The 15,541-nt window shown below is 44.3% G+C and overlaps 1 protein-coding gene across 1 annotated transcript; it reads right to left on the bottom strand.

The window, feature by feature from the left end:
- Positions 1–3,353: 3,353 nt before the first annotated feature.
- Positions 3,354–3,872, bottom strand: LOC139842302 (uncharacterized). Its single transcript, XM_071832456.1, has one exon. It carries the CDS (start codon positions 3,870–3,872, stop codon positions 3,354–3,356), a length of 519 nt encoding a protein of 172 aa, XP_071688557.1.
- Between the last annotated feature and the right edge of the window lie 11,669 nt (positions 3,873–15,541).

Raw genomic sequence — 15,541 nt, 5'->3', positions numbered from 1 at the left:
GGCCTTCATTAGAGCTTTAGTAAAGATGTCGGCTACTTGAGCACTCGTCCTTACAATTGCTAGCTCGATCTCCCCGCTAAGAACCTTTTCACGAATAAAATGATATCTCATTTCAATATGCTTAGTACGTGCATGAAAAACTGGATTCAAAGCAAGCTTGATTGCACTTTCGTTGTCACATCTCAGTTTGACAACATAATCTACTTCTTTAAGTATGTCACCAGTCAATCTTCTTAACCAAGTACATTCTTGAGCCGCCATTGTTGCAGCTATGTATTCCGCTTCCGTGCTAGACAAAGCAACAACATCGTACTTTTTTCTACACCATGAAATAACCGCGGAACCTATGTTAAAACAGTAACCTGAAGTTGAATGGCGATCATTTGCGTCTCCCATCCAATCTGCATCCACGAAACCATTTAACAAAACATTATCACACTTCTTATACCACAAGCCATGACCTATTGATCCTTTCACATAACGAAGGATCTTTTTTGCTGCATCAAGATGAACATTAGTTGGACATTGCATAAATTGTGAAATAATGTCAACCGAGTAATCAATTTCCGGCCTTGTGATGGTTAGATAGATCAAACTTCCAACCATTTGTCGGAACAACTTCACATCCTTGAGCTCTTTTCCTTGATCTTTCTTCATTTTGAGGTTTGGTTTCATTGGAGTAGTCATAGGCTTTGACTCCCCCATATTGAAAAGTTCCAAGAGACTTCTTGCATAACCCCTTTGAGAGATAAAGTACCCATTTTCTAATTTATCAACTTCCAAGCCAAGAAAACATCCAATCTCCCCCAGATTCTTCATTTCAAAATGAACCGAAAGATCATCACTTAAACGAGAGATTTCTGATTCGTTTCCTCCGGTGATAATCATGTCATCAACATATAATAACACCAAAACATGGAAACCTGATTCTTTCTTTACAAACAAACTAGACTCCGCATCAGAAATCTTAAAATCACAAAAGACAAGGTATTGTGCAACCTTACCATACCAAGCTCTCGGAGCTTGTTTCAAGCCATAAAGAGCTTTCTTCAACCGGCACACATATTCTGGAAATTGATTTGAAATGAACCCAATAGGTTGTTCCATGAACACCTCACGATCAAGCTCTCCATAGAGAAAAGCATTCTTCACATCAAATTGCCACAATTTCCACTCTTTGTAAGCCGCTAGTGAGATTATTGTTCTCACCGTTACCATTTTAGCCACGGGGCTAAAAGTTTCCTCATAATCAAGCCCATAACTTTGACAAAAGCCATGAGCCACCAACCGAGCCTTGAACCTATTAATGGTTCCATTCGAGTTCTTCTTCAAACGGTAGACCCATTTGCAAGTAACCGGTTTACATGCTTCCGGTTTCTTGACAAGCTCCCAAGTTTCATTCTTTTCCAATGCATAAATCTCCTCTTGCATTGATTTTCTCCAATCCGGAGAATCTTTAGCTTCTTCATAACATGTTGGTTCTTCGGTTAAGCCACCTGAAAAGAAACAAGTTGTAACTGTGTTCACCTCATAGTCACTTAGATGTTTTGGTTGTCTCTTTTCTCTTGTTGACCTTCTAACTTGAGTTAATACTTCTTCACTAGGTGCCTCTTCTTGAGTTTGAGAACCACCATCATTCTCACTTTCTTCTTGAGTATCAATACTAGGAAACATAAATTTGTAATCTCTATTTTCTTCACCATTTTTGATTGATTCAGAAAATTGAGAAGACACTTCATCAAATACCACATCTCTTGAAGTGGTAAACTTCTTTGTTTCTTGATCCATACACCTCCAACCTTTCCTGTGAGAATCATAACCAACAAAAATACACTTTTGAGCTTTTGGGTCGAGTTTGGTTCGGTTAGCTTTAGGAACATGAACATAACAAATAGAACCAAACACCCTAAAATAGCTTACATTTGGCTTTTGACCATAAGCTAGCTCAAAAGATGATTTTTGTGTACCTTGCCAAGATGGTAACCGATTAGACACATGACAAGCACATTGAAGTGCTTCCGCCCATAGCTCCCTAGGCAACCCTTTGTCATGTAACCAAGATAAGCATATTGAAACAAGGTAAGCAATCTTTCTTTCCGCAACACCATTTTGTTGAGGGGTGTCCGGACAAGTCATTTGGCGAGAAATACGATTAGCTTTGCAATAAGTAAAGAAATCATTTGACATGAATTCTCCACCGTTATCACTCCTAAGAGCTTTTACCTTTCTTCCAAATTCGGATTCGACCGCTTCTTTGAACTCTATGAACTTTGATAAGGCTTCACTCTTCTCCTTTAAAAACTTCACCTAAGTGAACAGAGAATAGTCATCGATTAACACCATGACATATCAATGACCGCTATAACTTGGTGTTCTTGTTGGCCCCATCAAATCTGTATGAATCAAGTCAAGTAAACCTTGTTTTCGGTTTGTTGACTTCTTATATGGAAGCCGGTGCGACTTTCCATATTGACATCCTTGGCATATCACCTCTTCACGAACATTCTTGAGTTTAGGAATTCCATCAACTAGCTTATGTGAGAATATCTTTTGCAACATTTGATATCCCACATGGCCTAGTCTTGCATGCCAAATAGCTCCGTTGTCGGTTTGGCTTGTTTTCTTCACATAAGCTTCGCCTGCGGACAACACAAACAAAGAACCTTTCTTTTCTCCCGTGAAAAGAACATCACCCACAATCTCCTTGACATTCTCAAGGACTTTCACATCCGTTGGACCAAAAAGAACATACTTCCCGGATTCGGTAATTTGAGGTACCAAAACTAAGTTCTTGGTCAATTTAGGAACAAGATAAACATCTTCCAAAGTAAATGTATCATTATTAACATCAATAATAGCATTACCTTCCTTTTTCACCGGATGAGTTGAGTTGTCGGCCGTGATTACAACTCGATTTTGATTGTGATCTCTAACGTCGTGAAGAAGAGTTCCATCATCGGTCACATGATGAGAGCAACCCGAATCAACAATCAATTGATTCTTCTTGACAACCGTATCAACGGTAAAACATTGCTCCCATTTGACATCATCATCATTGCTTGAACAAGCCACGTTTGCTTTTGTGACTTTGGAACGACAATATCTCTTGATGTGACCAACCTTCCCACACTTGTAACATGTAGGAGGTTTCTTCTCATAGTTACCTTTGTAACTAGTTTGCTCTTCTTCCTTTTCTTTGCTTGAAGAACCTTTCTTGTGATTCTTTCCCTTTGAAAACAAAACTGCGTCATTTTCAAATCCTTTAGCCATTTGCTTGGCCAAAGCTTCTTGATTAGAGAGTAAATTCTCCAATTCTTCAACCGAAGGTTGAGTAGCCCACCCCTGAATAGAGGTTATGAACGGGAATACTCTTTCTTCAAACCGCGAATTAGATATATTCGCAAACGAGCTTCACTAATTTTCTCTTTGTCATCAATCTCTGAAATTTCAGAACATAGATTTTTGACCCGTAAGAAATATTCGGAAACACTCATACCTTCTTGTCTTGAGATTGCTAACTCGTTTTCCAAGAATTGCAACCTTGCGGTGTTTTTCTTAGAAAATAGTTTCTCAAGAGTATCCCATAATTCTTTTGGAGAAGTAGTATCACGAACGTGTTCAATGAACTCTTTGCTAATTGAAGTTCTCAATGCAAAGAGAGCCTTTCCACATCGTACCTTCCATTTTCTTCTTGACTCTACATTCTCTAGAGTTTCTATGGGAATTATGGCTTCACCTCCGGACACAAGTTCCCATAGATCATGACCTTGAAGAAAAGCCTCCATACACATCTTCCAATACTTGTAGTTTTTGCCTACAAGTTTCTCCATTCCATTGACCATACCACCATTGTTTACATTTGAGACTTCCATTTTTGATTAGCAAAAAACTAGTTTAGACTTTGAGTAATTGCACACAAAGTTTAACTTAGGACTAAACTTATAACCAAGTTTATAACCAAGCTCTTGATACCATAAAACAACTAGCTTATTTGCTGTAAATGAAAGAATAGGAAAACAATAAGTAAGAACAATTGAAAAACTGAATGTGTTTGGAATGCATTACTTATGGTTACAACACTCCTTTAAATACAAGTTCAAAGTAGAAACAAGATGATTAGCACACACCTACTACACTCATTAAAGCAATAAATCATTGAGACAAAGTGCCCATTAAACAAGAAAAGCAAAAGAAAAGCTAGAAAACCCGGAGTGGGAAAGTTGGTGAATGACCAACTTCGTGCAGACATGGATGCGCCGCATCCTAGTGTGATGCGCCGCATTGGCTTCTTTTGACACGCCGTATGAGGACTACACGCCGCATCTAAAACTCTCGGCACATTTTGGCGCATAGATGCGCCGCATCAGTGAAGAGATGCGCCACATTCGGGTGAATCACGCATACCGAAATCTTCAAAATTCGTACAAGACATAGGTTGATTTGTAGTGGCACTTTGAGGTGCACTTTTAGTGACACTTTGAGTTTGTACCAATATTTTAACAGTAAGTTGTTGATTTTTTCGAAAACAAAATAGAACAAGACTAGAAAAGAACGTAAAAGTAAAAGGAGAACTGAAAAGGAAGAAGACGTACTGAAAGAAGATATGAACTGGCCTTTTTTGCACCATCTATTTATTTATTTTCGACTTTTTTGTGGCGTTGGTCCCTCGATTATACTCCAAAAAGTGGACAGCATCCCTTTTGTTTTTTTTCTGCTTACAGCATCCCTCTATTTTATAAATTTGTGTTTCAGTGTCCCTCCGTCTAACTTCTGTTAAATAAGTCCGTTAAGTCATAACATGTGCCTTGCATGTGAGGGTAAATTCGTCTTTTTATCTGATCAAGCATATTTTAACCGAGGGGTCTTAACATGCTTGCTCAACGTAAAGGAGGGGTTTAAGGATCTTAGAACGTGGCTCTCCGGTCCGGCTACCGTGAATAACCCTGGCCGACATGATGATGTCGGCGGGGTGGCCAAGTGATTAAGTCCACCTTCGATGACGTCCGTCGATCAGAAGGCCCCAAGCAAGGTTGTAGGTACCAGTTAATAAAGAACTCACCTGTTAACCTTTAGAAGATGATAGAGGATGTAAGTTACGTAGGATGTGTGGTAGAAGATGGCTACGTAACGTGGTGTGTTGCTAACGACGATTAGGGTTTGTATTTATAGGCAAACCCTAATTCTAGAATCGTCATAGGATAGTGATAATCGTTTCCATAACCATCTCCCCCGAATCACGGATATAATTATGGAAAAGATATTTGCTCAACCGCCGTAAAGGGACCAGATACGGATCCGCATGCCGCATGACGCATGAGAGCACCCCGCATGCGCACCATAGCGCATGCCCGTGTGTATGTTACATGCGCATGCGGGCTGCGGTATCATTAAGTCCCCCCAGTTTGATGTTATATGACGCAAGTCATATGATATCAAACTATTAAGCGAAAAAGAGAAAACAAAAGGACGACGAGCATTTAATGTCCTCGCATGCGCCTCGATGCCTGTCACAATCGCAGAAGCCCATTCGGCTGACAAGACATAAAGTAACAATGCCGCAGGCGCGTGCGAACCACGCGCGTGTTTGTAATCATTCTTAACTGACACCACGCGCGATCAGCAAATTCTACCCGTCGATTGCATTACACGTGTATGGCCACGATAACACCATTCCAACCCACGCTCCCCCAATCTTGCCTATAAATAGCCCCAAATCACACACATTTTCACTTTTCCGGTGTCAAGCTTCCCAAATACGCTCTCGCCTTCAAATCCTATCAATTCCGATCAACTCCGTCATATTCCGATCGTCATTTAAAGGTCAGTCGTTCTCCATTCATCTAAAAATGACCAAAGCTAATGAAACTTTCGTAGAGAATGTAGAGTCCAACATAGGCCAGAAAAACATCGACCACTTAGTTAAGCAATACCCCCCTCTTGCGGGTTACAATCCGGTACCACCACTGCCTAGCCAGCGAGCCCATCAGCCACCAGAGAATAAGGTGGCGATCTACGAACATGCTTTTAAGCATGGTAATTTTAGGGTTCCACCCACCGACTTCTTTTTAGGCGTACTAGATCATTTCAAAGTAGGGCTAGGGCAATTGCACCCGTATGCGATAGGCAAAATCGTTCTATTCGAGATGTGGTGTGTTGCACTCAACACAGTACCATTGGTGAAGGTTTTTTGCCACCTATTCCGCTTAGCCAACCACCATAAATCTTGGTTCACCTTCTTCGCACGCCAAAATTTCACAAAAACCCCGAAATCGAATGCGGGAAGTTGGAAAGAAACTTTTTTCTTCGTCGACCAGACCGTAATAGGCACTGGCTTCCCGCAGACGCTTATTTGGTGCGAGAAGGTAGAAAAAGATGTGAACAAGATGCCAGCGTTGGATGACGAGGAGAAAAAGTTGTTGAAGCAGTGCGTCAACGCACAACTGGTGCACCGTTCGTATGGTAATGTTATGCTGCGGTTGGGGAAGATCTCCGCGTATTGGCCTTGGGAGGATGTGCGGCCGGCCATAGTTGGCCCCGATGGAAAGGGTAGGAATAGCATAAACGCGTACTTACATAAATTTTTGTATATTTTCTAACGCAGGCGTTTATTGTTTGCAGAGATGAGGATGAAGAAGGTGCTTACCGCGGAGGAGATTGCTGGGATATCTTTCCGCAAGCAGGATGTGGACAAACAGCTAGAGCAGGCAGCTGCTAGCGAACATGTGGATGAATCGCCGGCGGAGTCAGGCAATAAACGCAAGGCGGCTGGGACGTCCGAGGCTCAGAAGAAGAAGAAGAAGACTCCTAAGCAGCTGGAGGATATGCGCAACGACAATTTTGTTGCCATCGAGCCGCCGTCCGCAGACCTACCTCCCCCATTAATGGTGAGCGTTTATTTTTTCGCATGTATACCGCGTAGAAAAATCTGCGTACTAATCTGAGTATTTTGCAGAGCATGTGGAGGAGACGCAGCCAACAACACCGCGGGTCAACCCCGAGCTGCAGGCCACTGCCACATCCAAAGACAAGGCGATCCCCGTCGAGTCTGAGTCTACATTACCTCCTCCGCAAGGCAGCTTCCGTGTTGCCAACCTCCGCCAACTTTGCCAGTCCTCCGCAGAAAATGCTGCGGAGCAATCTGCATTCTTGCAGCAAATCTTCCCAGCAGAGTTCCGCGAGCAACTGGCCGCGCTGCCGTTTAACCAGGCGCTCAACGCCTTTGTCCAGAACGGGCTGGTATTCTTTGGGATGTTTGCGGACCAAGCCCGTCGATCCTCCAGCCTATACGATGTTGCACTGCGCAAAGAGGTGGAGTTGGGTTTGCTGCAGGCGGGTGTAGAGCAGGTCAAGAAGGACAGGGACGCTGCTGAGGAGGCCCGCAAAGCTGTTGAATTGACTGCGGCCGAAACCAAGACCCTCTTGATTCAAGAAAGAAAAAAGAATCAAGAGCTTGTGGGTGCGGTTGATCAGGCGAAGGGGGAAACTGAGCGAGGCTGGAGTTGGAAAAGGTGACGAGGGAGAGGGACGATGCGGTTACCGACCGCGAGCTGGCCGAGGCAGATATGACAAAGCTGCGCACCGCACTCCCCGCAATTGCGCAGAAAGTGATGGACTCCGAGCCCGTGTCCGACCGGTTTAATGCCTATGTCGATGCGGTCAAGGACCATGAGGTGAACAAGGCTGTGCGGGAAGTGATCCAGGCATGCGGCCTAACTCCACCGTTCCCCGACATTGTCCAAAAGAAATTAAAGGAGGGAACGGCCGCGGCGCTGCTGGAGGCGGAAGAGACAATCAAGTCCATCCCTATCCCTTTGATCAATGCGTTTGCGGCTGACCCGACGATGCCGCTTGATGGGTTTTTGAAGGAGGATTACTAGAGTAGTTTGTGCCGTAAGCCCTAATCTTAGGCAGGTAATTGTAAATGTATTTTGGAGCCCTAAGTCCCATGTTGGGCAGGCATGTGAAACAATTACTTATGTAATAATTTATTTGGATGTGTATATATGTTTGTCTGTTATGCATGCGTGATATCCTTGTTTATATATCGCGAATCAAAACAAATTATGAACCGCATGCGCATGCGCATAGTTAACCACAACTTATGCGTATGCGGATGGTACTGCGTAAAATAAACCAATATTTTAACTTACCTTTAACAATTTAGACTCAAAAGCTACTGCGCTATTGCTTTGTCATGTACTAGAGGTGCACTATTAGTTGTATGGTAAGCAAACGCAACTAAAAACAAACCAATGTTTTTATGCTTAGGAGTTACTCAAGCAAACCAATGCGAGAGCGATTACGCACAAGCAAACCAATGCTTGTATATTTAAAGTCGACTTTGCAGCCATCTAGTCTGCGTGGCGCTTGGCTAGGGGAAAACCAATTCCCTTCGCCTGCCGTTATTGTCTAGCCTTGTAACCAAACAGGCTTCTGCCGCACGGGGGCTAGAGGACACCCCTTAAGTAGGCAGGAATCGCATACAAAAAATATAAATGGACAACAAAAGTATGCGCATGTAATTATTTTTATTTGGCATTAATTATGATTACAACTGCGACATATCCGAAAGGATGAAAAATAAAATAATGTGCTAAACAAATTGGAGTGATCAAGTCCATCTAGCTACATGTAACATTTTTTCAATAACGTCGCATGCCAAGTGCGTTTCACAGGTTTGCCATCTAATGTCTCTAGATGGTATGCCCCGGTGTTGCTTGCTTTTGCTACCCTGTATGGGCCCTCCCAACGAGGTCCCAGTTTCCCAGTATCTTCCGCATGACTTGCATCGTTCTGGCGCCAAACCAAATCACCGCACTTATAAGTGCGTGAACGCACACGCTGATTGTAATACTTTGCGATTTTCTGCTTGTTATTTGCTTCGTTAACAGCCGCAGAGAGTCTGCGTTCTTCAAGCAGATTAAGATTTTCCCGCAGAGCTTCAGAGTTATTTTGCTCATCAAAGTTTTGTATGCGGAACGTTGGTACCCCAATCTCTGCGGGTACAACAGCTTCTGACCCATAAACCAAACTAAACGGAGTCTCACCAGTGCTTGCTTTGGGTGTGGTTCTATGCGCCCATAAAACCTTTGGAAGCTCATCCACCCAACCAACGCGGTCATGACCCAACCTTGCCTTGATTCCAGCAACTATATCTCGGTTGGTAACTTCGCACTGGCTATTCGCCTGCGGATGCGCAACTGAAGTAAAAGTTTGCTTAATATTAAGCTCCGCACACCAACTGCGAAAAGGATCGCCGGCAAATTGTGTACCGTTATCACTAACAATTTCATTGGGTATGCCGAATCGACAGACAATGTCTTCCCATACAAAATTCCGCACTCTTTTCCCCGAAATTGTTGCCAGCGGTTTCGCTTCGACCCACTTCGTGAAGTAATCGATTGCAACAATTAAGAATTTGACATTTCCTGCGTGTGCAGAGTATGCGTAAGATAATGACGTAAGTAGCATATTTAGCAAATGAATGGCAATATTACCTTGGCCTTTGGGGAATGGTCCGACTATGTCGATCGCCCATTTGCAGAATGGCCATGGCGAGGAGACCGGTATCATTGGATGCGCAGGTGCCCTGCTGATAGGTGCATGTATTTGGCATGATTCGCATTGCTTGACAATACGCGCGGTGTCTGCGTACATAGTAGGCCAATAATAACCTAACCGCATGATTTTTGACACAATGGACCTGTGTCCCGAATGAAGGGCGCATGCACCCTCATGCACCTCGCGTATAACTTCCTCTGCCTCTTTCGGACCTACGTACCTTAAATGCGGTCCCAAATAGTTTCTTCGATACAAGACGTCACCCTCGAGGGCATAAAGCGGTGCCTTTGTGCGGACTTTCTTCGCATCAGAGGAGTCCGCGGGTGAAGTGCCGTCCCGTAAAAAAGCGATGATGGGCGTCATCCACGTTGGGCTTGATTCCTCAACCGGTGCCACTAGAGGCATCATGACAATAGATTTTGCGTTGAGTTCCTCTATTAGAATTTTCTTACCCATATGATCAAAAGCCAAGGCAGCTAGTTTGCTTAGCGCATCCGCCTTCTTATTTTGCCCCCGCATTACGTGCGAGATTTGAAAAGCCTCGAACTGGTCAGCGAGATTATGAACAAGCGATAAATATTGCTGCATAGCAATGTCGTGCGCTTCGAAGTCTCCGCAGACTTGATTGCATACTAGCTTTGAATCCACGTAAGCGTGCAAGATTTTAACATTTAGCTTATGCGCGATGCGCATACCTGCTAGCAGAGCCTCATACTCTGCTTCATTGTTTGTGACAGCAAAATTAAACCGCAGTGCGTACGTATGTTCCTCACCGCCTGGACCTGTCAAAATTACACCTGCGCCTGCGCCAGATGCGCTACACGCACCATCGGTGTATAATTCCCATGGTGATAGAACAGGTGCGGGCGGATCTTGATGTTCTGCTGACGCTTCGACATCCGCAGGTATTTCTGCTAGGTAGTCAGCAAGTATTTGACCCTTAACCGCACTGCGTGAAGAAAAGTTTATTTCATGTTCTCCCAATTCGACTGCCCACTTGGCCATTCGGCCAGAAATCTCGGGCTTGTACAGTACCTGAATGAAATAAAATGATTGCGTTAGTCAATGCGGTAACCCCGGTCATTGCCGCAAAGTAATCATGTACCAACCTGTTTGATTGGCTGATCAGTTAGAACCACAATCGGATGTGCTTGAAAGTATCGGCGTAAACGCCGCGCTGTATGGACAAGCGCATATACTAACTTCTCTATTGGCGAGTAGTTTACTTCGCTTGATGTCAGCGTCTTGCTTACGAAGTAGACCGGCATTTGTGTCTGAGAAAACCTCAGCGTTAAAGTTCTGCGAAATAAATAATGCAAGTAAATTGATAAGTTACCTTTTCGCGGTCTGCGATGAGAACTGAACTGATTGCTTCCTTTGATGCCGCAAGGTACAGCGTTAACGTCTCCCCATTGACTGGCGCAGTAAGTGTTGGTAACTCTGCAAGCACCTTTTTCATCTCCTGAAAGGCTGATTCTGCTTCCTGAGTCCAGACAAAATCCTTTTTCTTCAAACAGTTTTTCAAAGTGTTAAAGAATGGTAGCTGACGCTCTGCGGCTTTTGACAAAAACCGCGTGATTGCTGCGAGCTTCCCAGTGAGACTCTGCACATCTTTCTTTGTTTTCGGAGATGGTAAATTATCAATAGCTTCAATCTTTTTGGGATTAGCCTTGATGCCCCGCGCTGTCACCACATGACCTAGAAACTTGCCTTCCTCCTCTCCAAAGCTACATTTAAGCGGATTAAGCTTCATGTTGATCCTTCGCAGAGACGCAAACGTTTCTAGGATGTCTGCGAGCATGTCTTCTTCGGTGTTGCTTTTGATTACCAAGTCATCGACATACGCTTCAAGATTTCTGCCAATTTGAGGCTTGAATGCTGCGTCAATTACACGCTGATAGGTCGCGCCCGCGTTCTTCAAGCCAAAAGGCATCTTTGTGTAACAATAAATACCCTGCGGCGTATGAAAAGCAGTCTTGTCTTCGTCTTCCGCAGCCATTAGAATTTGGTGATAACCTTTGTATGCGTCCAGAAAGCACTTATATCTGAATCCAGACAAAGATTCAACCTTCCAGTCTATCTCCGGGAGAGGGTAATTGTCTTTAGGACATGCTTTGTTAATGTCTTTAAAATCAACGCACATTCGCCAGTTACCATCAGCCTTTTTCACCAACACCGGATTGGCAACCCATGTTTGATAACGCACTTCGCGTAGAATGTTTGCTTTGACAAGGTTGTCTACTTCTGCGCATAGCCAATCACTGCGGTCTAAAGCCATATGTCGCTTTTTTTGTCTAACAGGTGTGAGCGATGGATTAACATTCAATTTATGTTCCGCAATGTCCCGCGGGACACCTGTCATATCTGATTCGCGCCATGCGAAAACATCTGCGTTTGCGGACAATATGCCATGTAACTTAGCCTTGGTTTCAGCTGATAAACCTGCGCCGATTTTTATACCCTTATCTGGATGCAAGCGATTAGCAATGACCGCACTGCTTGCAATCTGCTCCTCGACGCTAGGGATGTTAATTTGCACAACTGACGCACATATCTCAATCTTTTGATGTGACGCCATTGTGGCAACTTCTCCCTTAGTAGGAAACTTAATCAAACCGTGCACTACCGAAGGTATGATGTTAAAACGCCGTATGAAATTTCTTCCCAGTAGCGCATTATATCGCGAAGTCGAGCGGATCACATAAAAGTCAACTAATTCGTTCCTTATTAACTGCGGATTCTTGTCATCTTCGAGCTCTATTAATAACTCTATCCGTCCCACGGGCCATGAGCTTTCTCCGGAAAAACCAGACAGCGTGATATCAGACGGACGTAGCTGCGCCTTCACGTGTGCGGGAAGAAATTGATAGCAATGCTCGTACATAATGTCAACGCCGCTCCCAGTGTCGACATGCATGCGCTTGACCTGCACCCCGCAAGAAGGAATGCGGCACTTGATAATGATAGGTTCATTCACCCTGTCAATTGTCATCACAGGAGGGAAAGTGATTGGAAGAAGTTCCCAATCCTGATGATCGTTATACTTTCTTCGCTGACCTAATCTCTCTGCATCAACCATGTTAATGGTTAAATCAGCATTTTTGGTCTTATCCACTTTCTGCCACGCGAAGGTTTTAGTTTTTGACCCCTCTTCTGCGGCTTTCCCTTTATCTTTCTTTGGCGGTTTGAGGTGATCCAACTTACCCGCACGGAGCGCCTCCAGTACCCGTTCCATCAAGTTTTTACACCTATTCGTATCGTGCCCGTAATCATCGTGAAATTCACAATACTTTGTCTTATCCCGCTTACCAAATTCCGTAAGCGGAGTTGGGACCGCGAAGGTCGCGCATACTGGCTCCGTCGCCAAAATTTCTTTGGGCGTTTTGGATAAGCTTTTAAGAAGCGCATAGTTCTGATTGTTGATGCCGCGCTGATTATTGTTTCGATAATTGCCACTTGATTTCCCTTTATCATTCCTGATAGGACCACCGCTAGGATACCTTCCGCGAGAGTTGTTACCACGATTTTGATCGCGCGAACGATCATCATCGTCCTTCCTCTCGTTGCGTGTGCTAGCTGTTGGAATGTCATTATCTTCGCCACTCCGCATATAGTCGTGGCATTCATTAAGCGCCTCAGCATAAGTTGTTGGGACTGTATGGCGCAGACGCCTTACCAGTGTTGGATGACGTTCTGAGTTTATACCATGTATGAGTCCGGAAATCTGTTGCTCTGGTTTGAGATCTGGTATACGCAGGCACTCATTAGTATACCTTGTGAGAAATTCGCCCAAAGATTCCTTGGACTTCTGCACGATGTCATGGCATTCAATGTGAGTGCGCTTGCGTGGTCTCTGATTCTGATATTGCAGTAAAAACTTTGTCCGCAGATCCATAAACCCGGCAATACTACCCGCCGGCAACTTATTAAACCACTCACGAGCAATACCCTGTAGTGTCATAGGAAATATCTGACACGCAACCGGATCCACCCAGCCTTGAGTGCGCATTGCGCCTTCGAAGCGCTGTAAAAAATCATCTGGATCGGTCAGGCCATTGTAAGTACCCAACGTGCTAGGTATCTTTGGTGCTGATGGAAACGGGTAGGCGGATATATGCGGAGGAAACTTGTCAAAGGTAGTCGGTAGCTCGAAGGGTGGTTTAACAGGATCCCCTTTCAAATTTGCAAAGAAACGCTTCATCATGTCCTGAACAAAGTCAGGTTGTGAAAATAAGTGAACCATATCGGGAGGTGCGGCCTGCATGAATTGACTTGCAAGATTTGCCTGCCCTTGAACATTTTGCCAAGGTTGACCCTGCGTCTGCGGATATGACCAAGGCTGCTGTGTTGGAAAAGAGGGATAACTTGAAGACGCGGAGTACACAGGTGGCTGTAAAGGAAGCGAAACCTGTGGCGCAGATATCTGCGAAACTTGAGGATACACACTTAAAAGCCCAACTGTATGCGCTGTGCTTTGCTGCTGCGCTGTTATCGGCGCCCAATGAGAGTTCGCATCTGGGATGACCCCAAATCCCCAACTATTAAGTAACGCCTGCGCATCCGCAGGAGTTAAAAATTGTGAAACTGGGCGCGGTGGTTGCCAAGGTTGCAACGGTGTAAATGACGAATTCTGCTGAATGCCCTGCGTATGCAGAGGTATTGAAACAGTGGTACTGTAAATAGGTACCTGACCGCAGCAAACCACATGCGGCCCCGTTGTTCCACCGCCAACGCCTGCAAAGATGACCCTTGGATCCACTGTCGAAAAGTCCAGCCGCGTGGTTGTGACTGGTGAGTTTGCTCTTGGCGGTGTGACCCCGTCTGGATATATCGGCTTGTACCTCTGAAAGGGTTCGCCGGATATAGGTGGAGGGTATATCGTGTATCCCGCCTGAGTAGCGGCCTCCGTAGTCATAACCGGTGTATGTTGACTACCAGACGGTGCGTTCTGAACATCTGTTTGGGTATGTTCCGATGATTCCTCGGAAGTCATGATACTGTTAAAGAAAAAAAATTCAAAAATTTTGTAAATAACGAGTCATACAATTCAAAACCTTAAAAGAAAAAGCAATTAAACAGTCTTGAATTAATTCGACTCTCAATGAAAGCACCACTTGATCAAGCATATTTTAACCGAGGGGTCTTAACATGCTTGCTCAACGTAAAGGAGGGGTTTAAGGATCTTAGAACGTGGCTCTCCGGTCCGGCTACCGTGAATAACCCTGGCCGACATGATGATGTCGGCGGGGTGGCCAAGTGATTAAGTCCACCTTCGATGACGTCCGTCGATCAGAAGGCCCCAAGCAAGGTTGTAGGTACCAGTTAATAAAGAACTCACCTGTTAACCTTTAGAAGATGATAGAGGATGTAAGTTACGTAGGATGTGTGGTAGAAGATGGCTACGTAACGTGGTGTGTTGCTAACGACGATTAGGGTTTGTATTTATAGGCAAACCCTAATTCTAGAATCGTCATAGGATAGTGATAATCGTTTCCATAACCATCTCCCCCGAATCACGGATATAATTATGGAAAAGATATTTGCTCAACCGCCGTAAAGGGACCAGATACGGATCCGCATGCCGCATGACGCATGAGAGCACCCCGCATGCGCACCATAGCGCATGCCCGTGTGTATGTTACATGCGCATGCGGGCTGCGGTATCATTATTATCGTTCTTCTTCATCTGAGTCTTTAACTTCATCTTCAAATGTAACAACCTGTTAAAGTGGGTGGGTCACGGTGGTGCTTGGTGGTGACAGGCGGCGAGACTTAAAACTGCACCAAACACTCGAATTGAAACCTGCAATCAATCAAGTTTCCCCAAAATCACTCATCATTTGTCTTCTTCAATATGAGATCTTCCCCAAAATTGCAAACCCTAAATTCAAATCAAATCAAAACACTAAATTCATGTACTCAAATCAAAATCTTAAATAACCTACTGCCATTTATTTTTTGTTGATCAAAAGCCATTCTT

The sequence above is a fragment of the Rutidosis leptorrhynchoides genome, chromosome 4, assembly GCF_046630445.1.
Source record: "Rutidosis leptorrhynchoides isolate AG116_Rl617_1_P2 chromosome 4, CSIRO_AGI_Rlap_v1, whole genome shotgun sequence".
Classification (NCBI taxonomy): Eukaryota; Viridiplantae; Streptophyta; class Magnoliopsida; order Asterales; family Asteraceae; genus Rutidosis; species Rutidosis leptorrhynchoides.
This window is presented reverse-complemented; position numbering and strand designations above follow the sequence as displayed.

Coding starts and splice junctions, on each gene's coding strand:
- LOC139842302 (XM_071832456.1), bottom strand. CDS start 3,872: ATGGAAGTCTCAAATGTAAACAATGGTGGTATGGTCAATGGAATGGAG.